Here is a 26367-nt window from a genome sequence, read left to right as displayed (position 1 = left end):
CAACCAATGATCCTTTCCAAGTCCTTCAGGTCTGAGGAAGTAATTTTCTTTGGAGCACCATCCAATCGTTCTAGACCAGCATACTCCATGAAAGCACTACACAAGTAGGCTTTTGTTGCTGATAACATAAGGGAATTGGCACTCTCAAAGTTGCTCTTAACTTTGGTCAGGAAACATTTACTAAGCCAAAACGTTGCCTCAAGTTGTAGAGGGTACCTACATCTCGTGCAGACTGTGTATTGTACAGCTGCTCCCAGATGTACTAAAGAGAGAATTAATAAAAGAAAGCAGTGACTTAATGTATCAATCTCACACCAATTGATTGTGTGATAGCTAGACTACTACTAAAACTGGTCAGTAACATGGAGGACTTAGGACTGTGATCTGGTAATGTAACATGATTGAAATTCAAAAGTCATACTGACATTTCAATCTCATACTTGCATAGTTTTATAATATCATTGAAAATATTAAAGTCCATCATTTATGATGTTAAATCATCATCATTATTATCATTAGTTTCACCTCCTATTACAGTACATTTGACAGTTGCAATAAGTGATTATAGCCTGAGAACTGAAAGTCCTCTGAGCTGGTAGCAGGACAGAAATCTCCAGTCCAGATGTAGGCTACGTTAGGTTTTGCATTAAATGCATATAGAATTGTTATTTTTTTATATTCATTAAATAGTAATTATTTGTTTTTTCTTGACCATCTAAAAACCAGTACATCAAGTTGGGAAATCATATTGTAAGCAGCTGTGCATGTATACATGTAAATAATGTTACAAAGCACAATTTAGTCCCTTTTACTTTGTAAAAATCTTATGCACTGCTTGCACAAGGGTCAAATGACCTATATCTTCAGAAGGGGTTAGGGAGTTAGGATATCAGAAGGAAAAAGCATCAATGGGATTTTTGTTTATTTTAAATTCAGTTCCACCACCCCCACCCACAGAGGCATTTCAGTCTTACCCCAAGGAATGACTGCTTAGCATGCCAGACAGCTGCAGCTTCTATAACACATTCAAACTTTTCACATGAATAGTCGCAGCCTGCTCTAGTTTTCTTCGCTCCAGTCACTCGTTCCCGACCAAGAAGGTCGCCAAACAGTGGGATATGCTTTCCTACCAGTTGTAGAACACCAGAAAATTACTTTTTGAAAACAAAATTCATGTATTGAAGTAAATCTATTTCACTGTTTATACATTCAATACATATATTCAAGGCAAATAATCCCTATGTTAAAATATTTCATATTTTATTATAATTATACATTAACTTCTGTCATAAATTTAGCCAACTGATTATTGACAGAAACGCATTAATTTAAGGTGGCTGAACACAGTTTTTGATACCTGTGTTCATTCACCTTTTTCTCTAAAACCCTTGATCCTTTGCTCGCCAAAAATGGCAGCAGGCAAGTTAACATCACAAACTTTGGTTTTTTGATGGTTAAGCTGATGTAAGTGCCGTTGCCATGGCAACATGAATAAATATAAACAGGCCTTTAAAATCGGTTTTGTTTATTTATAGAAAATCTAGTCATTAGATTTTCTTTACAATTTGCATGCAACAAGCTTGTAGCGATTCTCACAAGTTAACACCATTTTGCTAATAATTTAACAGAGAGATCCTTAATTATCCGTTGTTGAAGGTTCACTGGAGTATCTAGAATTTCCTTTGTTAAAGTTCAATCATTTTCAATACTCCAGTTACTTATTTCCTTAAGTATTTTTGTGCCAAATTTCGTGAAATTCTAATAAGTGGTTTTCGAGTAATAGGCGTATTTCCGAGAGTGCAATTTTCATTCAATCGCAATTTTTTTACCTACTACGCATGCGCTGCATTTAACTGGGTTCTTTCAGTAACAAAGAAAAAGCTGAGAATTGCTGGGTTCTTTGCAGCGTTACCTTTCCTAACATATCTTTGTAATAAAAGACTAAAACCATCAATACTCTGGGTTCAATTATAGAGAAAAATAACACAGATAGTAAATAAAATGATCGCTCTATTGACGGCATGCTTGCTTTTAGCAATCCTTGTGCGTGCGCTGAATGGCATCAGCAAAAGCGCACGTGAAAACTGTGTTCAGCCACCTTAATTGTTGTGTGTAAATATTTTTTTGCAAATTCATTAAGATGGGAAAATAAAGAAGTGAGCATTGTCTCAGAAAGAATTCCATATGACAGAATTTAATACCTCATTTAATAAAAATTGCTCTTTTTTCTTGTTGTTATAACTATAGTTAAAACAGAAAATTTTAAGGTAACACACCTAGGGCAGATCTAGGGGGTTTTGGTTGAACCTCCTAAATTAAAAGAAAAAAGACATTTATAACATGCTGACTTGGTCTCAGATTGCTGGAAATCCTCAATTTAAAAAAAAATTGAGGGAGGATGCCCCCGGGCCCCCTACAGGGGGGTGCCTTTGGTAGTCCCCTTCTCAAACCCCCTTCTCTAAAATCCTGTACTCACCCCTGATACACTACAGTTTAGTAATTGATTGTCAAAAAAATAAATAAAACTTATTGTGACATTCTTTTCACACACCTTTTAGAAGTGTATCTGTTCTTTCCAGTTTTTCTAGCTGTGAAACTTCTTCTGCGATACTTCCCTCATCAGGGGCGTACACCTCAGTGAGTAGCTCCTGCAGCACTTCAAGATACTGCACAACATCAGAATGCTTCGACTGATTGTATGGAACAATTGGTAGGTTGATGACAATAGATTTCTTTGCCATTTCTGCAGAGAAGCGATGCTTAATATGCTTAGGGATAAAAGATTCCAAGGAACTGAGACATGGAAAGAATTCTACCAGTATTCTGCTAATAAGGACAATGAACTCTTTTCTGAAAAGCTGAAACTCATCCTTACAAAGCAAGTAATTGGAATTGCTGAAAGTGCTAATGTCATTCACCAGTGGCTTTGTATCATCAAGCCCAGCACTTGAGATCTGATCAAATGTTAAATAATGCGTTATCCAGTGAAAATCAGAGTTCCTATGATTTTTCAGGATGACATTTGCTAAAATTTTGAAATCAAAATTGTCAAACGTAGCTCTTAATTCCATAGAACTGTTTTCCTTCATTACGTCACGAACCTTTTGTACAAGCCCATCACCTGCAAAGAAAGGAAGAAAAAGTCCTTAATTTTCAAGAAGGAAAATAACAATAATACATATATTTTATGCCCTTTAAAATAATTTATGATTTAAGAAAAACTGTTGTAAATGAATGCTTACCAATGGCATCCATAGTTTTCAAGTAATTTGCCCTTGACTGGCAGATACCAAGACTCCTCATTCTTTCAAAGGTCTACATGGTACATATTGCAAGAAATAAAAAAAATAAAACAGATAAATGTGAAACAACAACTTAATTAAAAGCCATACATCAGCACCTATAAAAAACTTGTTAATAACTTTTGAGATGATTGCTAAATGAAAAAGTCTGTGAGTACCAGTAAGTCTTGACACAGTTTTCTTATAAAACTTCATCCCTAACAGAAGCTAAGGCATCTCTGTCTTAGACACTCTACATTTTAAACTTCTCTGACCAAAAGGTGGACACCCCCAAGCAGACACTTCTATGTAGTTTCATTAGGTTTTACCTGCGGCTAGGGAATGGTTATAATTACATTTTGATGAGAGGTAATGTACTTCTTGGGAAAAAAAGTACAGCACAATACAGTTTACCACTAAGTGATCAAATATATTGATAAGCATCACCTTTGTCCACCCCTTTTTTTCTTGTATTTTTGAAAAAAAATCCAATCATCTAAAGAGGGGATTTTTTCATTCTGTTTGGGGGGAGGGGGTGGCTTGCACTCTGCCACAATTCCTTTGGCCCCTTCTGTTTGAATATTTTGGATCTGCCCATGGCTAAATTTACCTTTTTGCTGCTGTGCCCAACTCCAAGAATAATTGTAGCAATTTTTTGGACCAAGCTAAGCTCTTGCCACCTCTGGTTCATCATCATTGCATAAACCATGTACACTGGAGGGACTTGAGCATCCACATGTTTTCTTTAGTCTGGGAGCAGCCACTGTTGCAATGAAGTCTAGTATATCTGGTGCCCTGTTCTTCATTTCTTTCATAACATTGCACCACTCAACAGATTCCAAAGCTTCCACTGATGTGTCTTTAAGGACCGACGGCTCACCACGAGTCCTTACACACAGTGATTGGCATTGGTCATTGATTTCTTTAAGTAGCTGTAACTTGATGGCCCCCTTGATGCTATCAACACTGAGAACTTCTTTGGCAATGTCCTCTGGAATTCCCCACTACACAGTACTCAATACCTTTGTAACTGTTGCTTTTGGTATGGCGTCTTTGCATGACTTGATGAGCTGGAAGGTCATTAAATGAAAACAATTTTGTCCATTATGTTTCTTTTCTTAATTTAACTTACGTATAATATCAACAGGGGTAGTTTATCCAGACTCGGATGGAAATACCGGCGTAACAATTTTTTCGAAAATCGCACAAGTTCTTCTTTCCTGGAACTTTTTTCACGAGCTCCGTTTAATTTATTTTAAATCTTAAAAATAATATAATAAAACGAACCTGTGAGTTTCGAAGACCAGCATCGGTTAATATCTCCGAGGCCTGTTGTTTGTTTAATTCGTTGTCTGGACTCGAGACGCTTCTCGCGCTTACCACAGGTAAGGGAAGGATATCGTGACTGTTTGTAGGAACTTGCTCGCCGGAGAAAAGTGAAGAAATCTGAACTCTCAACTCAGAGCTACACTCTTCATCAGCCGCTTGATCGGCCGGAGTCGAGGTGGTGGTGTCAAAGTGCCGTGTCGTAAACTCAGTGGGAACTGTAGGCCTTCGTTTTCCATGCGGTTCTTGTGTTGGTGTTGAAGGCTTTCTGCCACGTTTAAGCCGAGCGTTATCTAAATCCGCTATCTGGATTTCTTTGGATTGCGAGCAAATGTTTCGGAAACATTTCCTGCAGATTTTTGTTGTTAGGAAATCTTCATCGCTCTCTTGCACCTGGATCTTTCCCACTTCTTTTAGTTTCTCGATCACATTTTCCCTTTGAATCGTTTTTCCAAACAAATCTATGCTGTCATATACGTTGGACAAATGAGGATTGCAGCAACGGCAAATTTTGACCTTCCGATTGCACAGTTTTTTCGGTGTTTCGTCCATTTCCTTCACTGTTCCCTGCACGCACTGTAAGTTTTCCCGTAAATTTATTACAGGTAGCGCGTAATAAATTGACCAATCAGAAACGTTTTTATTGTTTCACTCATAAACCAATCAGAACAGACTTCCTGGCCCACTTGGCCAGAGCTCTTCTCGCCGTCCGTCATGCGCAAAAGAGAAGGGCCCTGGGGTCGAGAATGGGCTTGAACCTTGATTTTCGCTCAAAGCAGGCATCTTGTTACCGCAACACGGCACTATTAACTTATTCAAAATAAGCTGTGTCACGAAATGTACAGACGATTTACACTTTTACGCGAAAAAATAAATAATACACTCTTGTTATTGGTTATATATCAATCTGATCAAAGGTCAGCATCTCAAACAGACCAGACAAGGAAAAAATTGTATTCTCAGCAACCAGGATATAAACCTATCCACCAACGAAAATAAGAACGAAATAAATATATTCTTCTATAGATTGCGCGGAAATAACTTGCGATAACCTGCGAGCAGGCTTACCTTCGAGTCACGCGCGCGAGCGGCGAAGAGCAAAGCGATCAGGCGGGAAGGAGTCTGGTAAAGAGGCGCCAAGAAAGTGAGCCTGCCCTGATGTCTGTAATTTGTTCATTTCTGCTTCACCCGAGCGAAGTGAAACACCATTGATCGAAAAGCAGAAAAGGCGAGAAAACTGTCAATCTATTATATTTGATGAGAAGCGATTAGATCCCCGTGGAGTCGGTAATTTACCGCACGTTTTCACAATAAAAATTGAATCGTCCCCTTTTGCAGTCAGAAGAAGAGTTGAGTGCGGGTATTACTGTAGTCTACGAGTAGTCCCTCTTTCGCTTAGTTCGTCGTGCGTGACGCGAAAGAAAACCACGAGAAATAAATAGCCGCGCGAAATCCCGGTGGCCAGGAGCGCGCGAAAGGAGGGACTACCGCCTAAGCCCAAGAGTTTGCCCTTTTCACGGCCGAGTGATTTCCCGGTGTAGGATTTCTCATCTTGACGTCCTGTTATTATCGCCTGTTGCCAATAACCCCGGGTGTTATCCTAAATAAAATTGCTCTACTACTCTTTAAGTAGCCAGGCAAAGACATATGCCGTGAGAAGTATATCTTCGTTCAGTGTTCGTTCAGCGAAACTGCCAAAGAAGTTTTAAAAAGAAGACGGCGAATGAGGCATCTTTCAACGATTTTCACTGCGTCTGTACGTGTAGGTGTAAATCTAAAAGTTATTGCGAAAATTTTAAATGCACAGTTTTAACCGAGAATTTACATTACTTATTTGACATAGGAGACCAGCCAACTGCAGTGAAATGTTTGCCGATAGCAGCGGAAAGTTTCAGGTGAATGTCCCGTTTCGAGTGAAATTAAAGTCCGGTTCAATCTTTCAAATGGACGGCAGAAAGGCCAAGCGCATTGAATTTATATTCGCTGACTTGGACGATGCTGTTGAGCGGCGAAAATTACTAACACGTTTGCAGCCGAGTTGGAGGCGGAAAGCTTTGCCAAACAAAACACTGGATAAATTTAAATCTCTCCAAAGCCTGTTGGCAGATGCGCAAGAACATCACGGCTAGCGAAGCGCGATTCCAACGTTTCGATTTGCTCTGGTGCCGCTTCGATTTGCTCCCGGGGAGGGGGGGGGGGGCACTTCCTATAAATGGGCTAATGGGGATGTGCCGCTGGATGGGGTCGCATTTTCACGACTGGACTGGCTATAATGGGGTCGCCTTTTCAAGCATTTTTTATAGGGTGACTAGAATGGGGTCACACTTTTCCGGGATTTTGAGAGTAAGAAAATTCTGGCAAGTTGTGATTTATAAATGTTACCGTATTTATTGCTGTTGTTTAATATTTGACAAACGGCTCCCATTATTACATTTCCGGCCTTGAAATCACAACTTAAACATTAACCAGTTGCACAGTAGTCCAGAACAAAGTCCACATTCGTGTTACGGTAAAATTGCTATTCTGCGTCCATCGAAGTTAAGATAACTTGGATCTTCTTTTGCTGTAATAAGTGTTATTTATGACGGTATGTTTGTAAATGTTTATGGTAAGCAAATGTACCAGAATGTTTATAGTGTAGTTGTAAAGTAAAGTGTTCTTCATTCAGTTTATTAAATGTGTCAATTCATTTTAGAAAGACTTAGTTAAAAAGGATTTAAACGGTAGACGCAAAAACAGAAAGTGACTAAGTTGGGGTCGTGAAAATTACATTTACCCAAAAGTGACTAAGATGGGGTCTACAATTGGCCATAGAATATGACTATAATGGGGTAGGGGTTCTGAGAGGCCAGCGGCACATACCCAACAAAGATTGGCCCAGGTACCCCCCCCCCCCCCGGGGATTTGCTCCGGTTCCAAAACATTCCTGCAAGACGTCATACGTATCTCGAATGTTGACAACACGTTGTCAACGCTCCTAACATAAGCCAATCATATTTTTGCGTGGGCTTAGGCGGTAGTCCCTCCTTTCGCGCGCTCCTTGCCTTTAGGATTTCGCACGGCCATTTTTTCTCGCGGTTTTCTTTCGCGCCACGCACGACGGACTAAGCGAAAGAGAGGCTACTCGTAGTCTAGTATTACTGATGTTTTAACAAAGTTCCAGTCTATTTCTGGTTAAATTTCAAACTAAAGAGAGAGCAGGAAATAGCAGGTGAAAGTTTGTTTTAAAATGAAACAAGACGTACTTGTCGTTTTGCCGACTGCATATGGAAAGAGCTAAATAATACAAACGTATACGATTGCATGGGGGCAACACTGAACAACACGAAGGCGTTTGCTTGTTTACCAGCATCATCAAACACCAGACTGCCAAGGCAAGATCACTTGGAATCAAGTGTGTGTCCTTGCTAGACATAAACTTTGACATAAACTTTGTTATCTTTATGAAAAACTGCATAAACCTGATCTTTGTTTTCCTGTTTTTCCGCGTTTCTAACATTTACCACTCCATGCGCCTGAAGCTTGTTCGTAGCATCCAGTGGTGAGCTGTTCAATGGCATACAAGGTTCATCTTCAGACTGCGTTTGCTTGGCGGTTCCATCCTCGTGGGTTAAAGACTCTTCTCTATGGGTCCGAGACTTGGTCTGTTTAACATTAGCATAAGAAGGCCTTTTTAGTCTTCAATGGTTTCATGAGTGTCCAGACCCGCCTCAGTCCGTGAAAGAGTTACATGTACTGTGACTTCTGCAGCAGAGCTTTCTAGGTGTCGTCAGTGTTCAACTGACTGTTGTCCTGGGCTTGAAGGTTTCTTGTAAGTGCAACGGACACGACTTTGGACTTCATGTGATCTAAAACGTTGTTTGACAAAGATGGATTAACTTCTAATATTACCAGAGTTTTATTTATTAGAATTATGGATCGGAGCGTGTCGCATATACTTAGTGTGGCAAACATACTAGTATTGAAATTAAAAGCTCAAATTATACCATTAACGTGCCCAATTTCCGAACTGTATTAAGCTAGAATATCATTCAGCGAATTTAAGGCGATTCTAGTAAATATATTGTTTTGAACCACAGCTTCCTCGGTCTCATAGTTCTTAAATTCCCAGTAAAGTGTAGTCATAGCAATTGCTGTTGTTATTGTTGTTGTTCTTTTTCCAGCTAGACTTTCGTGACTACAATATTCCCTTACTACTTAACTTTGACTTTTTCCCAAATCCCGCGCGTTTTAGAGCTCCATCCAGAGTGGGATCCGGATCTAAGATTATCGCAGGAAGAAAGAGCAGATTAGCTACAATACCGGAGCACATACATAAAAAACCAAATTTGGGATAATAAAAACTATATAGAATATCATATAAGTAGCGAATTAAATTCAAAAAAGATCTTTACCGTTTATTGTGATGTTGAAGCAAGCGTCGGCGTCCCGGCGTCAGTAGTTATGAAGATATTTAATTCAAACAACAACAACAACAACAACAACAACAATAAAAACATTGTAAAAAACATTAATAAAAGATCAACATGCCAAGAAGTATTGCTAAAATATGCAATAATGCAAGTGTCTTAGAGAATGAGAGTATAAAGCTTACTAACTTAACTAGCAAAAGAACAGCGTAGATAATTAGCCCTTTGAGTCCCAAATTTTCGCCAAAAAAATACCGTTTTCACCGTTTAGTCATGTTTTTAGGGCACCATGACGCTAAATAAGCCTAGGATTGGCTAAGAAAGCTTTTTCTTTTCTTACTTACTTTTTTTTTTTTTTTATCAAAAGGAGAGATTTTTCGAAGATTACGTACAAAATTGACCAATATTTCAATTTTGTGCATGCGCATAAGCCAAAATTTGGAGTGTTTTTGGTCATTACCCGTTGTCAATTTTGTTTGTTGCCCCTTTCCTTTTTTTTTTTTTCTCGGTCCTTGTACTCTGGCTACCTTTTGCGTTGCGTGTTCTTTCTGGCTGCCGTGAAAAGTAGGATGTTTATCACGGACGAAGCCTGGAAATGGACCTTGATCATCATAGGCATAGTGGACCATTTCACCACGGTTTTTGCACCAAAACTGATACGGTTGTTTTTCGATTTGCGACGTCGGAATGTCGTCGATATCTAAACCTGACCATTGTACGGAAAGGCCTAGCCCACTTCTGCTATCTGCTTATCAAGAATATCCGATGACAGCTAAATTGATGACGTCACAAGTGGTACAAAGAGCACGACCATTAATTACGCGTATATGCGTAATTGGGACTTAATTAGGGTTAATGACCATTAATTAGTTACCGTTAAAAGCTATTTATATAACCTTCAAAGACGATTGGAAAGTAAAAACGGCCTTCATTATACAGATTATATCATCAGGGGCACAGGACAATGGGCTAATTTGTCAAAATTCAACTGGGACCATCGTAACCACGAACCAACAAATAGCATTGCGGAAAAAAAAAATTTTCACAACAGGGTTGTCTCAACCTGTACATCTCGGAAGATTTATTCGCAAAATTTACCACTCAGTCGACAACTGAATTAATCTCTTTTATACACACTAGACAATTTTGGGTTGTGACTCCATAGCCATATCTACACCTGCAGAGCTGGCGGGTGGAATAGGTTGACCCAAATATTAAACAATAAACCCAATACAATTTTGACCAGGCAGCAACTTCAGTCCACAGAAATCGACTGGGAGATCAGTATTTCAAAGAACAGAACCTGTGGGTAAAAGTAGGGATCACAAACTGTCTTCGGGACTTTCACTTAGTGTTACAAAAAGACTCTGTTTTATTAATTGTAAAGAGGCGGATGCTACTGTGGGAATTGCCTTAATTGCCTTTTAAAGTTCCCACGTCAGACATACATGACGTAAAATACGATCAAGGTTATCAAAATAAGAATGGTCAGTAAGGTCAGAACGATTACAATCACTTTAAATTTGTGTTGTTTAAAACAGTAACCTCTATGGAAGCATTCTGTATGTTCTTAAGAGGTGTTGCTGAAAACAAATTCACATTTCGGCTTCTCAAAATATTCTTAAATTTCGCATACGTTCTTAAAAAGTATATTCTTATAGAAAAGAAAGAGTGTATCACGGGTTGGCCTAAAAAAAGCCTTCTGATTCCTTTCTATAAATACATGTAACAAGCTAGAGTTTAAGGAACAGCTACAAGACTATGAAGTCGCTTTAACTAAACAGAAAGTATCCTGTTTGCATGCAGGATCTATCATTTAGTATACAAGTTGTCTATGAATGGCGTCATTAATGTAATATGTCAAGGAAAGAACACCTGCAAGGAGACGTTATAATTCCTACTATATACTATGCTCATTCTCTAACATTCGGCAATGTTGTAACATGAACTTCTAAAACCATTCTTCCATGTAATAAAAAATGTAACATATCCTTTCTATCCAACCAACTCTCTATCTGCTGAGAGGTAATTAAACTCTGAAGTAATTATTAATAGCATCGCTTTTGTTTTAGGTGGAAGTGTTTCTGAAAATGTTTAAATTTCGAGATTTCTCAACATCGGCGCCAATTACACTGACAATGTCATTCAATTGTATGTTTAGTTTCCTTGATTAAAGTAACTTAATTAAATTAATAACTACTTAATAATCGAGAGTGAGATCGTTACGAGAAAATCTCAAACTGAGGCCTTGCCGTATTGACCGGGCGATAGCGAGGTCAATACGGTAGGCTGAGGTTTGAGATATTCCCGTAACGACCGAACGGTCGAGGTTATTAAGTTGTTTATTGTATGGCTCATATATTAAAGAAAAGAAAAAAATATTCGAGCGGAAGTCGTCAATTTACATCCGGCGATGCACGCGTTTACCGATTCATTCATCGTCTCAAACCCAGGGCAAAACTACACAGTCGGTGAACTTCACCACTGTATAAGTACGTATTCCGTTAAAAACACACATTTGTTTACGGGAAAAATGATTGTCACCGCCTCAAAAAGGTAGGTTAGTATCGTGGTGCAACAACTTGATGGGGGAGTTTTCCGACTTTTGTGGCGAAACGTCAACGCACATAGAAAAGACAGAAAGTGCTTCAACGTCGAAGCAAACGGTCTTTCGGGGAAAGAAAATACTAATGCTTCAGAACGCACCGCTCAGAATAACTCCATCTTCGCATTCGGTTTCGACAACATATCTTCGCCGTCTTCATTCTGGGATTTATGGCTGAACTTTTCAAGCCTTGTAAACGTCTAAAACTTCTTGCAGTTATCAGAAACACTGCTACCGACAGAAACCGCCCGATTGTTTACTGATGATCCTGGAAGCTGATTTACACTTGCGTGTGTTAAAGCGAGGGAATCTATTTCATGAGAACTGTGACGGAGTTCAATATTTCGGTAAATTGTTGTCACTAAGATGATAACTTATAAGTTTCTTCGTGGTGTTCTGCTCAGGATGCATGACAGATCTGACGATGGTGTTTTTCACTTAGCGATTTTAGCTTTACTAAGACTCGGCAAACTTTGATTGTTTTTCACTTGTAAGTCTGGTAAGTCAAAAACGACTTCTATATAAACTTTATTAAGGAAAAATCTCTAAAATTTTAGCTACTCGGAATTAAATTTACTTTCTCTTACTGCTCTTAATCGGCTTTCATCGTTTCAATGCGCGTGAATTTTCAGAGCCGGGCTCTTCCTAATTTGCATAATCCGTAATCGGCCCGTGGGCATTACGGCTGCATAATGACCCCTCAGATCTCGCTCTTAGCCAATCAGAGCGTGCGTTATATCGGCCACAAGTCAAAGCCATATAATAAATTAAATTAATGTGTGACTGAACTCATTAGCATCAATTGGCCATTAATATCTCTTAAGCATGATCACGAATTCCAGCAGAATCCAAGTACTCAAGGCAAGTATCGACTACTAATGTCATCACTTTCCCTCTTCATCTATCGAGTTATATATTCGCATAGTTTGCCGAACGTACATTGACGTATGTGGGTAGCTGATCATGATCTTCGTCATCGTGTTGCAGCAAAGGAGAAGCGGCCACAGAAGACTCATTGATACAGTCTCCTCCTTTGGATTTCACCAGAGATGCATATGAACTATCCCCTGGCAGCTGTGCATACAAAACACAAGAAATTAATTAATTGAAATTGAAATACAAAGAGGTCAAGGATAAGGACAGCAACAGTGGTAACGTCGACAAGAAGGTTTTACTATTAAGACGTCTATGCTTTTGTATCAAAACTTCAATTGAAATTACCATCATTGTACGAGGAGTCAACATGGCATATTCACACTCTTGACTCGAAGATTGGTCTGTTTCCCGCCTCTGATTTTTGGGTTTCATACCACCGGGTTCTGCCTCCGCAGAGAACCCAAGCTCTCTTGCCGCATTTTCTGGGCTCAACGACGACCCGTCTTGATTATCAAGTTGGTTCCTGTTAGCAAAGAGATGAGCGAACAAAGTATAAAAACAAAACAAAACAAAACAAAACAAACATACGAGAAAACACAGAGTGCATAGACTGTTCTTACACTGGTGGTGGCAGCATGCGTAATATTGGCGAAAAGTAACCAATAAGGGGAAATTGTCTTAAATTGTCCTAAGGCGAGAACCAGTACCACAAAAACATCCAACGGCTTATGAAGCAACCCAAAAAGTCCCTGTTTACTCGGGCTTCCGTAGGAAAGCCCGAGTCATAAAATGCAAGTGTTTTGGTCGGCAAAAGGGGGGTCATGGTCCCAGGCGTGCCATGCGTAGACCATGGAAACTTAGGACGAGAATCGCGACATTGCCCGCTTTTCGTGACAGAACCCGGTGTTTTGCGAAGAAAGTTTTAGTGAGAATCGCGCCTTATACTTTCCTCTCGCATACAAAGATGTCGATCGTTTTCGGAAAGGGTCGGTCCCCGAATTATATTGCTTGAAAGCTAGCCAGCTCGAAACGTTTTCGTGAGATAACGCCTGAGCCGATCGCGATATGATTTCAAACTACGAAAACACTGACAAAAAAAAGGTAGTCAATGACTGCATGTGGCTACTTCTGTTATTATTTACAACATAGCAGTAAAACAAATCATATTGCAATAAAACAAACTAAATACGAAAACGTTTTTGGACTGGTAGTTCATTAAAAACATGCGGCTTGTTTCTTGCACTGCGCAAAATATGTCGATCTCCAAATTTGTAAAGATAAGACTTTCGGTAACTTGAGTTAAATATCTTACCTCCAAGTTAGTTGGCGGTCTTGTAGGGTGCGGGAAAGAAAAAATAACGTGTGATTTTGGAGGCAGATTGTGAGGGAAAATTAAAATTTATACATGTATTGTACGGGGAATTGTGCGAGATTATCGACGAACCAATGTTCTTGCCAAGTCCTAAGGAAAATCTGCATTGACGATAGTTTAGCCAAATTTATTTCACCAGTAGTTCAAATATATTTAGCAGTCTTAGCAATCGCCAATTCTTTTAGAAAACTGTGTCTGACTGCTGAAGAAAATCATGTTGCGTGACATGAACGAGACGAGCATGAAACCAAAATAAATAGGAAAACAGAATGCCGCATCTTCCCTTATAAATGAGTTCTTTTTTAAAAATACTCCTGCCTTAATTCAATAGAAATATGTAGCTTGAATATTTCTTCATAAACTCCGTTAAGGGTCGCAAATTCTCGGAAGTTATCCGCAAAAAAACACAACTTGAAAGTTTATGCAAATTATGTGCATTGTGATAATAGGTTTTTGGCCTGGGAAAGCACTTCTGTAAAACCTGGGAAACTCTCTTGCTGCAGGGATCAGTACCGGATCTGTTACAGGGAATTACCTTGAGAGACGTCAACAGCACTCAGAACTTAGGTCCAACGATATCGTTTTAATCCAAGAATACAACCAAAATGCAACCGGAACATAACCGGAATGCAGCAAGAATGTAACCAAAGAATATTTCACAAGACACGACTATTTAAGCCGAAAGCGCAATTCTAAAGGATTACGTAAAGCTATTAAAAATTCTTAACTAAATATTATCTAATACATTTCAGAAAGCTCGATTGGCTCTAACGGAATTCAACGTTTACAAGATTAATAACTTTCAAAACAACACAGGTAGACAACAGTTTAACAAGAGACTATCACAGGTAGCAATTACAGTTGAACGCTTATTACAGTTATGATCCTACAACAAACTAGCAGGTGTCCATTACGGTCAATGAACTGGAACAGTAACCTGTAACTCAGACATGCAAAACGAACTGAAACAAATATATCTTTGTTGGATTTCTATATTTTCCGACAGCGAAAGCGAATATGTAAAACGTACTTAATTATATATATATATATATATATATATATATATATATATATATATATATATATATATATATATATATATATGGAAAATTCTTTGCAAACAAGTTCTCCATAAATGCGTAGACAGCTGTGCTTGATTCTTGAACCAAAATGGTTTAAACTCACAACTTGCGATTGGATTAGGAGTATACTCAACGGAGCAACTAGAATAGCGGTAAATATCTAAGCGGAAATCTTTTGCTAAAATATCCTGATTCTTTAATTTGTTTTTATTGTGTCTAATACGCGTTTTCGTAAAGCACGATTTGATATTGCGGTGCGAAGCTCGAGTAAACGCTCTTAGAGCATCTAGTCTCAGTATGGACTGAAGTCTCCTTTTCAATTGCGTGTAATTTACACTTCGCAAATGCACCTGATTCAATCGTCTAACAGAAACGAGAAGTGCTTAGATTATTTTAAAGATATTAAACTCTGAAGGCAGAGGGCCTCGCCCCTCCCAATCAATATAACATGTGACTACCCTCACCCCCACCCAACCTGGAGGTATTTTGTAATGGTTTAGTAATACCAATTCACACTTGACTTTCCAGACACTTTTCTGGATGCACATGCGCTAGTTATAATAGCTAGGGCGGTTGTGACAGAAGCTAGTATTCTAGCCACAACGCAACATAAAACTAGCGGGACCTTTTTTCTATTTATATTTACAACTGAAATTATATACGCACTACTACCCACTCCAGGTGACCTACCTTACATCGGCTGCATTTCTTACATCTGGTGAAGACATAATGAGCAGTTAGAAAATAGTTTTATTAAAAGGGACAATGGTAACAAAATAAAGCAACCCAGTTACGTCACTTCCAATATGTGATTAGAGCGTTCCCTTAATTTTCCCCCTTGGGTTTTGCACATTGACTTTTATCATCGGTTCCCCAGGGTATATACGATTTTATTAAAAACTGGATCATTGGATAATGCAATTCTATAGTTTTCATTAGCTTAGCCATCATTGGTTATACCATACTCCACAAACATGGTGAGCGTGCGCGTGATTTTGGGGCATTTTAATTTTTATTTTAGTCTAACTTTCTATATTTTGGGGGCGTTTTTCATAAAACAGTTATTGCAACGGCTCACTGAATAATTTTTAAGTAAACAAAAAGAAAAAAAGGAGAAATAATACAAGATAGTACAATAGTAGAGAGAAATCAAAACTAAAATAAAAGAAAATATAACGGAAAGATGATAAATAATGTGAAAAGTTTTAATCAAGACTCCATGCAGGAGTGATAATGGTTACAAAAGGGGTGAATCAATTTTATGAAGGTGATAACACAAAGTCTTTACTAGTATCCGTAAAAAGATATATCACGAGCTAGTAGCAAAGTACCTCTATCAAAGACAAAAAATAGATATGAAACGTTCTCTAAAGATAACCGAAATACAGATATCAGTAGCACCCTGCTGACATTTTATATAGGTAAGACAGTAAACTACCTTTCCTTTGCTTCTTTCGCCAAGATAAGAAACATACACCAAGAATAAGCAACGCAGCAGACAATACTGCTACTAACGACGCAAGAATTATCACTACTGAGGAGCAGTTATCTTTGTTGTAAGCCTGCTTCCCTCCTTCCGGGTCTCTGCTAGGATCTAATAAGAGACAAAAGTTGCTCAGATTTTTTTTTGAAGGAGATTTAAAGCAAGTAACAGCGGTTTTAATGGAGTGTCGTGAATCCAAAACCAAAGTCATTACTTTGGCCCATAACAAAGAAAACAGACAATCTTGTGAACCAATGAGTTCTCAATTTCAATTTCTTAAGGCAGTCTCTTAGGGAAGAAATGCAAAACCACATCAAGTGCGAATAAGTTCGACACTTTAGTTAAGCGAACACCACTCTGCACATTTAACCTTGAGCGTGAACTGATCGAACGTAATTGGGCTCAGAAGACATATAAATTAGATATATGTGTCCAAAGCGCTATTTCTAACAAAGAAAAATAAAATAATTATAAGAAAATCGATGACACAATTTACATTGCAAACAAATGTGTGCACCCAGAGAAATAACACTTCGGCTTTGACAGTGTAACTATCTCTGATTAGCTCTCTATGACTGAGAACGCGATAGGTTGAAGTGTTAGCCGTTCCAGACCCCTCGGGGTTCAAGCCCGAGAAGACGGGAGTATATAGTGCTCCGTACATGAATGCGTCTTAAGGACGTTGAATTCACGCATACTTGAATTCGCGCAATATATCAACTCTCTTTATCCCACTATTAAATTTAACCTTGTACACTCTCCTACTTCACTCGATGTTTTGGATCTCACGTCCAGCCTTGTTGATGCTACATTCACACTGATATAAACTCTAAGCCTACAGATAATCACATATATTTGTTACGTAATAGTGCCCATCCCACCCATTGCTCCAAAGCCATCCCCTATGGAGTAACTAGAAATGTCTAGTCCATTGCATCTCTAAGCCCTAAATTGATGTGGCTAAAGTTCTTTGCTGTCTAAAGCAAGCACAACATTGTCGCCATTGTGGAAACGGCCTAATACCACGGGGCTACATGATGTCCCGTTTTAGTACTTCTCAGGGCCCTCTCATGTACAATAATGGACGACACTTGCTAGCAAATCCTTAGACTTGCACCTTCATTGGACTTAATGATGTCCTCGGGCAGACTTCCTTTAGAGAGCAGTTATAGAACGCTAATCGGTCGGCTCCTTGTCAGAGTAACCGAGCGAACTGAAATTCAGACGAGTGTAGCGTGGGCTCACCAATTAAAAAAAAAGCAGGGAAGAGGTCGGGAGGGGGGGAGGGGGGCGGGGGGGGAAGCGCTAATAATAATAATAATAAATATAAATAGATAGTAGCAAGAAGTTCTCTACATTTTATGCTAGGTAAGCTCTATAGCTGCTTCCATCAGGAAAGCACCCCCCCCCCCCCTCCCCACTGGAAAAAAAAAAAAAAAAATCACAAGCTAACAGAAAAAAGGGGCTCAAATCTGTGGGCATGGTTCTAGGAGATCGGACATATTTTTGGAAAATCTAACCTGATGCAGTAGTGCGATCATACACAGTTGAAGAGTCCAGCCGCCATTGTGTGGTGGGTTTGGTAGTTCCAGGTGGTGTTGAGGTCGTTGGCACTGGATTATGAATTAAACAGACTCCTTGGCAGTTATCTGTTGGGTGGCAAAAAAAACAAAACAAAACAAAACAAAACGAACTCACAAAATCAGCGATTTTTATTTTATAGAAATCATTTTACAACTACATGTCCTTTGTTCAGGCTCATCTTTGAGTCATGCGCGCGAGCGGCGAAGGGCGAAACGATCCGGCGGGATGGGGTCTGGTGAAAAGGCGGCTTGCGCCTGTGCTCCAACATGAGCCTACATTTAACCGTGACCGGCACTGATTAGTTTCTCCATACGGGAGTCGATGGCGTTTTCTTCGGAAGTACGCGTCAGCATTCGAGTGTTGTCAGAGTCCGTGTGCCATGTCTCGCCAGTAGTCGTCGCGTATTTGTCGGTTTGTCACAGTGTTTGATTGAGAGGAGACAGAGGGAGGAAGAGCAGGGATGGGGGTGGGAGGAAGGGGGTTGGGTGTGAGAGAGGGAAGGGGGAAATGAGATGGGCTTGATTGCTAGTGGTGGAGGATATAGACCCATTCACATACCTGTTTTTTCCTCACAAATCCATCCTTTCTTAATTTTTCCTTTGATGCTGCTGAACGATCCCTTAACTCCATCCGAAGATTCCTTGGCCATCACAGTGTAAAAATCACTGTCTTGAGGCTTATCCTTCTGCCATTTGTTTATAGTTACGTTTTTGCCATTGATCCAAGTCCATTTTTTAGTTGTCAAGTTTCTGTACAAACCGATGTTCCATTCATTTTTTTTGCCACTATTCCGAGTTTGAATCTCTTTATTTATAAATTCCCACTCTCGCTCTGTTTCCATGACCACCAGATGCTTATTGTCAAATTTACAACTGCCCTCTGCCTGTGGCCACAGCATTGGCGTGTCATTTGTAAAGGTGTAGCAAGAGCATCGCTTATCTCCATCTGAAATTCATAGAAAGAGGAATGAAAGAACATACAAGCTTGATTGGAAAATGAATCAACCGACAAAGACTGGGATACTGGGGTAATCTGCTTATTGTTAAATTTACAAGAGCTCACTGCTTATGGCCACGACATTGACGTGCCATTTTGAAAGGTGTAGCAAGAACAACTCTCCTTTCTATGTAAACTTCCGTTTTTTCTAAAAAATTAATTACTGAAACAAAACATGGAAAATTGACATGAACAAGTAAATTCACAATACTCAGGGAACGCAGTATTTAGGTTTTACGTTTTTCTGTTATCCCGTAACGTATTACCGTTGCCTCTCAGTATAATCATTTTATAGTTTTTCTGTCATTATCTTTTTGGGGGTGGCTCTCACGAATTTGGTTACGCTGTGCGGAAGTCGACGGGTACGTTGACGAGTTGCATGTCCTTGCGAGCAATCTAGCGTTTACCATAATGATTACACACTACGCTTGCGTATGGAAAACTAAGGTATTGATTATGTTTTTCCCTTTGCTTGAAATTTCATTTCGAGGCTGTCAAAAGTTAATTATAACTGTGTTAACTTACTGTAGAGACATTGCTCCACTCCATGTGATGATGTTTTGTACTGAGTGTTTGAAGCCCGAGCAAGACAACGCTTGAGATATTCACAGATCGATGTTATATCTGTCAAGATTAATGTCGGGGAGCACTGATATTTTATGTCGGGTTTCAATGAACGTATATTTTGTCTGGACGACGTTAAGGCTACGACGATTAAGATCTCATCATCGAATTGTCAAAAAAAAAAAAAAGAAAAGAAAAGCGCGAGGGACAAACGCAAGGGGGAAATCAGTTCATTGCTTGTGGAAATACGGATCGTAACATCGAAGATAGGTTATATGATTAAAAAAATGTTTAAAACAATCATTTAAAGTATATATGGAATGTACAAGACTTACCCTCTTGATTGCAACCGTCGACAGGAGACTCACAAATATACCCAGACTTTGGTCTTCCTGTACATTTCAAGTCATTATACTTTCCATAATCTTTCCTATAATCCTTGTACATATTTGCACAATTCCCTTCACCACTTGGTTCCCCTGTAGCCCAAGGAAGATATTTCTTAACTGTGCTCTTGTTGCTTAACCATCTCCACGGTCTATTCCGATCATCTCTTCTCAAACCGATAAAATATTCGACAGCTATTGTTAACTTTAAAATAGTGTTTTTCAAGAAGAGCCACTCCGCGTAACTTTCAATAGAAACAAGATCACCAAGTCCAGTCATCTTGCATAATTGTCTGCTTTGCTCCCAATCTAGACGGCGAGAATTCGCGTGAATTGTGTAATTGGAACAGCCACCTTTGAACCATTTAAAGGTTTCACCTATGTAACAGAAAATTACGAACAAAGATGTAAACTAGTCAAGCATTCGTACCGGGGTAGGAGTGCTCCCTACGACGGCCTATACGAGTAGGCTCACCCGAAAGGGGTACCTTTTTCACGCTTCAGGTATGTTAAAGGTTAAGGGGTTCACAAGTTGACGTATATGAAAAGGTAGAGAAATCTGTCTTTTAGGTATTCAAAAGGGACCTGAAAATATTTCCAAGAGACGCACCTTACGGCAGTAGCATTTAATTTACTAAGCACTACCTCATAACTTCATTTCAAGGGTTTAAAAAAGAGATGCAATGTTCTCACGAGGGTAAGGGAACGGGGTACCTTTTTCAATAGCATTTGCATGAAAGGCGTACCTTTTCTTGCTAAATGGTAAGGGGTTGGACCTCGGGGGGGGGGGGGGGAGCATCCAAGTATAAAACTTTTCAGAGTAGCCATCCCCCCCTTTCCCCCTTCTTGCTGAATATAAGACATTCAATTAACCGTAGTAAACTTATTCATATTTTTATTTTAAAATACTTCATGCTTACTTCCGTGATCCCGTCGATGAAATTTTTAGAAAGCTCGTCGCTGAACCCCAATATTATGGCTTGTAAATAAGAAACAACGCCAGATCAAACAATTTTCTTACAATATTAAAACGAGAAAAAACTGAAATAATAAAATAAAATGTTTAAAAAAAATGTAAAAATCCTTTGTGAGAATGCGGGAAATTCGCCATACATTTTTGGGCGCAGGATAAGCAGGAACTCTGCTAAATCAATAAACAATACACTTTTTAATCACTAAATGTCCGAATTACATATTATACACCAATTAATTAAGTTAGGTGACATATAAACAACAGGATGTAATATCTTGGATTCATAAATGTCGCTGGATTCTTCACAAGATATACATTTGAATTGGTAAGCGTTTGCACTTGAAAGGTATTCTGATTTTTCTTCGACCGTTTACCCATATTGATAATAACAGCTAGACATTCATGCGGGAGCCTATTGCTGTCAGATTCATTACAGTTGCAAGAATTGCTTACCCCACAAAGTATTGTACTCACGTTTTACATTTCAGTTTTGTTCCGTGTCGTCACCAACTTGGCAAATGAACACAGGATAAAAGCCAAATTGATGAGGTTATGTGGCGCGCTCGACAGCAAAAAAAAAAAAAAAGAAAAGAAAAGAAAAGAAATATATCTATAATAAAATACATAAATTGTTACCGGCAAGTTTCTTGATAACACACTGAGGCCAATTGTTGCGACTGCGTTCTCACGTTCTAGTTTGCATGGTATTTTGACTTCCATTCTTCCTAAGGCCTAATGAAAGGAAACTGTTTTAAATTTTCGTTAACCTCATCGCCTTTCTTCAACCGTAGAGTAAATATTTCGATTTCAGCTAAAAATCGCATACTGATGACCTAGTCCTACAGGATCCTACCGAGCCCTATGAAGAGATTCTCCACGATTCGATTTTGCACCAAGCAAGTGGTATCGTAGCCTGCGAACGCGGACGTATTTCCGGCTGTCGCTTGTCTCGGCCGAAAATAACGTCTGCGAAACCGAGCTAGGAAACGATTTCTGTGACGTAATGACTTCTGTTTCTCTTTGGCCAATCAGATTCCATGATAGAAACTCGAGTGCTCCTCGCAGCGAATACCTCGCACAGTTGTTCTAGGGCTACTTGAGCTAAGCTGTGATTGGCTTAAAATTCCTGCGTCACAGAAATCGTTTCCTGGCTCGGGTTCGCAGACGTTATTTTCGACGGAGACAAGCGTCAGCCGGAAATGCATCTGCTTTCGCAGGCTAGTGGTATCGAAAGTGTTCGGCTGAATTTTAATACATCGAAATTGGTCTATTAGCCTACATTACTGCGGAAATTACACGTCGGCGCCAAATTAAAGTTACACTGCATGAGATCCCCAGGCCAAAGAAAGTAAAATACCTAATACCATGGGTGACAAATTGGCGCGAACTTTCAACATTAATTTATAGTTTACGTGTAAAGCTTGGTTCTCATATCCCGCCGACGTACCTGCGACGTAGTCGCCGGTTGCAGTTGACAACGTTCAGCGATCTGTCCCAGTGGGTCCCCGGCGCATCTGCGATGGATCGCCGACGCGACGTACTCAAATTTGCGCGAAATGCAAATCGAATTGCTCAAGTTTCAACAATTTTACCCGTAAATATGGATCGAATCGTCTTACTGGAGTACGTTGCGTCCGCAGATGATGTTCACATAAAATATTTTCATCGCCGACAACCGCCGACAGCCGCCGGCTTGCCTGCGAAGCTGAACTCAGCTCAACTTCGCGGGCAAGCCGGCGGTCAATGCCTGGGATAGATTATGATTCGGCGATAAATGCTCGCATATGCCGCAACGGTGTCCCAGGCCACGCCGGCGGCTATGTCCCAGGTATGTCGGCGGCATATGAGAACCACGCTTAAAATTATGAAAATGCCACAGCAACGTATAACGCGAAATTTCTTGATACAATAAACAATTCAAAACTCACGATTGTAAGCGTCATTTGCCGTGGTATGCTCGTGAAATTAGAGGCTCGGAAAATGATCAGAATTATGACAAAACGCGCGTGAAATTATTTCCTAATTTCACTCGTCATCATTGGATTACACATTCTAACTTAGTAGAAAGATTGCATAAAACAATTTCAGAAACTATTGTGAACGCAAACGGTATATGTTCTTCACCCCTCAAAAATGAAATGTTTCAGCTCGTGTGAAGCTCAAAAGAAACTGAACAAAAGCAAAACAGGAAAAGACTCTTGATTGTCAGATTCAACTTAATTAAAGGTATAGCGCTTTAGCCACTCAGGAAGTAACTTGTCAACATTAGAGCGAACACGCAACTACTACTGTAAAAGCGAAACACTCGAAAATATGCAGTGTAATAAAAACAAATAGAAAACGTTACTTCAAACTGCCGCGAGCCAAAATGGATCATTCAGAATAATTCAACGAGAATGAAGGATAAACGATGTTCGCGCTTGCACGATATCAGTAATTTGGCATAGCAGAGATACACGGGAAGTTATTAAATAATTGTGATGATAATAACTGATACAATTGCGCAGCGCAATAATAAATACTGTAATTTGTTTTATATATGCCAAGGTAAGTTAGTAAACCTAGCGAGTTAGGCTTTAAACTTCAGCTTTAAAAAGTCAAAAAAGGATGACGATGAGAGACATTTTCGTAGACCGTAACTCTTTTAAATTACAATGTAAGACCCCAGATGAACTGAAAAGAGATTTGCTTTACAGCTGTGGCACACGAAGAGGAAAGTACATTTAAACAGAATGGCGCCTGAAGACTTAATGGTGCGATAAATTTGATTTTGTTTATATCTTTTTTGAATACTTGTACAAACGGATTTTGCAAAAATTAATTTCGATAGCGAGAGACTTTGTGGCATGCCGAATGTGACCTGCCTTCTGTTGGTGTGCTGCTGACGCATCTCCCATTTTAAGCCAAGAAAATATATTTCCACGCTCAGAAACTCAGAAAGGAAAACGGACTAGCGACAACGACGAATTTATTCTTGAACTTCTCTTACTCGGTCATGAGTATTAACGAAGCTGAATGTAGTTAGAACTTATGTAAATAAAATAAAATAATGATACATCGCCAAACCAACATAATAGCCAACCAGGAGACGAGTGTTCGCTCTGGGAAAAGCGCGAAGTCATCAGACGTAAACTTAAGACACAAGGCAAGATTGAGGTCTGTACACTTAACCTGCTTCCGCTGATGAACAGCGGTAGTCGGCGGCCACTGTCACGTTTCTCGAAAACGTCGTTTCTGTTTGGTAAATTTGTCGTTAGCGACCAGATATCGAGTCTTTTAAGCCAGAAAAAACGTAACTTCAAAGATGTTTCCCTCGGCGCATTTTAAAAGGGAAGTAGTTTAGGAGTTTAGCCGGGAAGACCATATAGGTACAGTTCCCAGAAATCGACGAAGCGGAAGTTCGTGGATGTTTATTGTGCTGAATCTCCAGTTTATCCCACTGTAATTCGCTTTCCACAGAATTTTTTTGACGAAATCATAGCCCAAAACTTCCTTCATTTGGATAATGTTCGATCTCTGGCTTCAGGTGACTTGATGTCTTCAGTTCGGAGGAACAGTTAGCGGGAGCCAGACATTTAACTTCCCTCTTAACTCACTTATAAAATGCTCCTTTTTGACAAATCGTATTAATGATACCATGGACAAGGCGCGTATCCGTCTAGGTCAATTTGCAATGAATCTGGTACAGATTCATTAAAAGGACCCCACATTATAGCGACTGATAATCGGTTTCTAACACTTGACAAATTCTGGTGACAAAAGTCATTTGCAGCTTTGCATATCACGCCTAGAGAACAAACGCCGGCAATCACAATTGTAAGTCATTAGGCGTCCACACTTACCCGTTCCAAAAAGGAAAATTTCAGTTAATACCACAATTGCAATCAGCACAGATAGCTTGGAGAGATTCATCATCTTATAGTTGTCAGTATTTGAAAACCTTGAAAGGCAAAATACTACGGAAGAGTAACCACTGGTTACCTGATCTGCGCATGCTTCCCGGCGCTAGTGAACAGCGGAAGTCAGACAATGCCATATAAGTTTCACGAAAAATGCTCTATTTAACTTGGAAAATCCAGGTTGTAGGCACTTGCTTTGATCTATAACTACATGACACTGAATTAAAGTCGAAATATTGTGACAAACATTTTGCATTGCAATAAACCAAAACTTGGTTTTCAACAATGCTAAAATCCTCAGACTCGTCTTGTTTATGTTGATATCCCGAAATATAAATGATATGCCCTGTGGATTGAAAACTCAGTTCAGTGGCAACAAAATTGTCCCGGTTACAGACGATCCATTTTTCAAGTTGAGTGGCTCATAGCCACTTTGATTTGTTGCCAAATTCCTCCGTAGCGATCAAAAGCATGTATCCTGTGTTTTAAATAAGTAGCAATGTTTTTTTTTTTTTCCAGGACTGTTATATTTTTTTTCCGTATTCAAAATAGAAAGACACTGGGAGTCTATCCGAGAAGATCATAAAGCCACAGTTCCCAGAAACCGAAAGCGGAAGAGCGTGAATGTCTATTGTGGTAAATCTCTGGTTTACCCCATTGTTAACCCGCATTAAAAGCTTCCTTTTTAACAAATCTTGTAACCGAAAATTACGCATCCTTCTGGATTTATTTGTGTACGGTATTATTATCATTATTATACCCCAAAACTACTATAGCTTGCTGGATTTATTTGTATAATAGTTTGAACTCCACCTAAACATGTTTTGGAGGAACAGCTGCTGCTATACCCATTCGTTTGCCTTTGGTTTGATCTCTAACTTCAGATGTCTTGACGTGTTTCGGAGTTCCCTCTTGACTCGCTAGCATCTTGAATTACGAATCTTACTGACATCGAAATTGGGTATCTTTCTCGATTCCTGTGTTTGTACTAGTCCTAGTTAACAAAAGAACCCAAGGTAGAGTCTCAAAACTGACTCCACTTTACACTGACCGGTAACGGCCTCTATCAATTTCCAGTTTTGGGATCAATACTAGATTGCTCACAGCCCTCTACTGTTCTCGTATTTTCATTCGATCTTTGAACGCGCGGATAGGCTCGCGAGAGAACTAAACGTCAGCGCAAAAAGGGAGAAATGATAGGGTAGGGGGCGAGCGATTCACAGGTTCAACAGAGGACGAGCGATTCACAGGTTCAACAGAAGACGAGCGATTCACAAGTTCAACAGATGAACACGGGCGGATCGCAGGTTCCAAGTGTTTCGAGTAGGGTGTTCTGGAGTGGAAACTGGCGGCAGAAGCTCTACCTTTTTTAATTTTTATGAACAACTGCATAAACGTGATCTTTATTTTCCTGTTTTTCCGCGGTTTTAACATCCACCACTCCATGCTCCTGAAGCTTGTTCGTAGCATCCAGTGGTGAGCTCCTCATTGGCATACAATGTCCATCTTCAGACTGCGTTTGCTTGGCGCT

At 39.5% G+C, this 26367-nt stretch overlaps 2 protein-coding genes across 2 annotated transcripts; both read right to left on the bottom strand.

Annotated features, from left to right (window-relative positions):
- Nucleotides 1–166: 166 nt before the first annotated feature.
- Nucleotides 167–3118, bottom strand: LOC149103375 (uncharacterized). Its single transcript, XM_089274181.1, has 3 exons — nucleotides 2552–3118; nucleotides 975–1126; nucleotides 167–262 (listed from the first exon to the last, which is right to left on the bottom strand). Exons 1-3 carry the CDS (start codon nucleotides 3087–3089, stop codon nucleotides 167–169), a joined length of 786 nt encoding a protein of 261 aa, XP_089130307.1. The 5' UTR covers nucleotides 3090–3118.
- A 6951-nt stretch (nucleotides 3119–10069) lies between these two features.
- On the bottom strand, nucleotides 10070–24930 carry LOC149103374 (uncharacterized). The gene is made up of 8 exons (XM_089272619.1): nucleotides 24780–24930; nucleotides 19914–20342; nucleotides 18577–18963; nucleotides 17955–18083; nucleotides 16390–16545; nucleotides 15642–15666; nucleotides 12843–13020; nucleotides 10070–12695 (listed from the first exon to the last, which is right to left on the bottom strand). Exons 1-8 carry the CDS (start codon nucleotides 24850–24852, stop codon nucleotides 12531–12533), a joined length of 1542 nt encoding a protein of 513 aa, XP_089128745.1. The 5' UTR covers nucleotides 24853–24930; the 3' UTR covers nucleotides 10070–12530.
- Between the last annotated feature and the right edge of the window lie 1437 nt (nucleotides 24931–26367).

Source organism: Orbicella faveolata, unplaced genomic scaffold, assembly GCF_042242905.1.
Source record: "Orbicella faveolata isolate gen_17 unplaced genomic scaffold, um_ofav_v1 contig_35, whole genome shotgun sequence".
NCBI lineage: Eukaryota > Metazoa > Cnidaria > Anthozoa > Scleractinia > Merulinidae > Orbicella > Orbicella faveolata.
The sequence above is the reverse complement of the archived record's forward strand: the minus strand, read 5'-3'. Positions and strand labels throughout refer to the sequence as shown.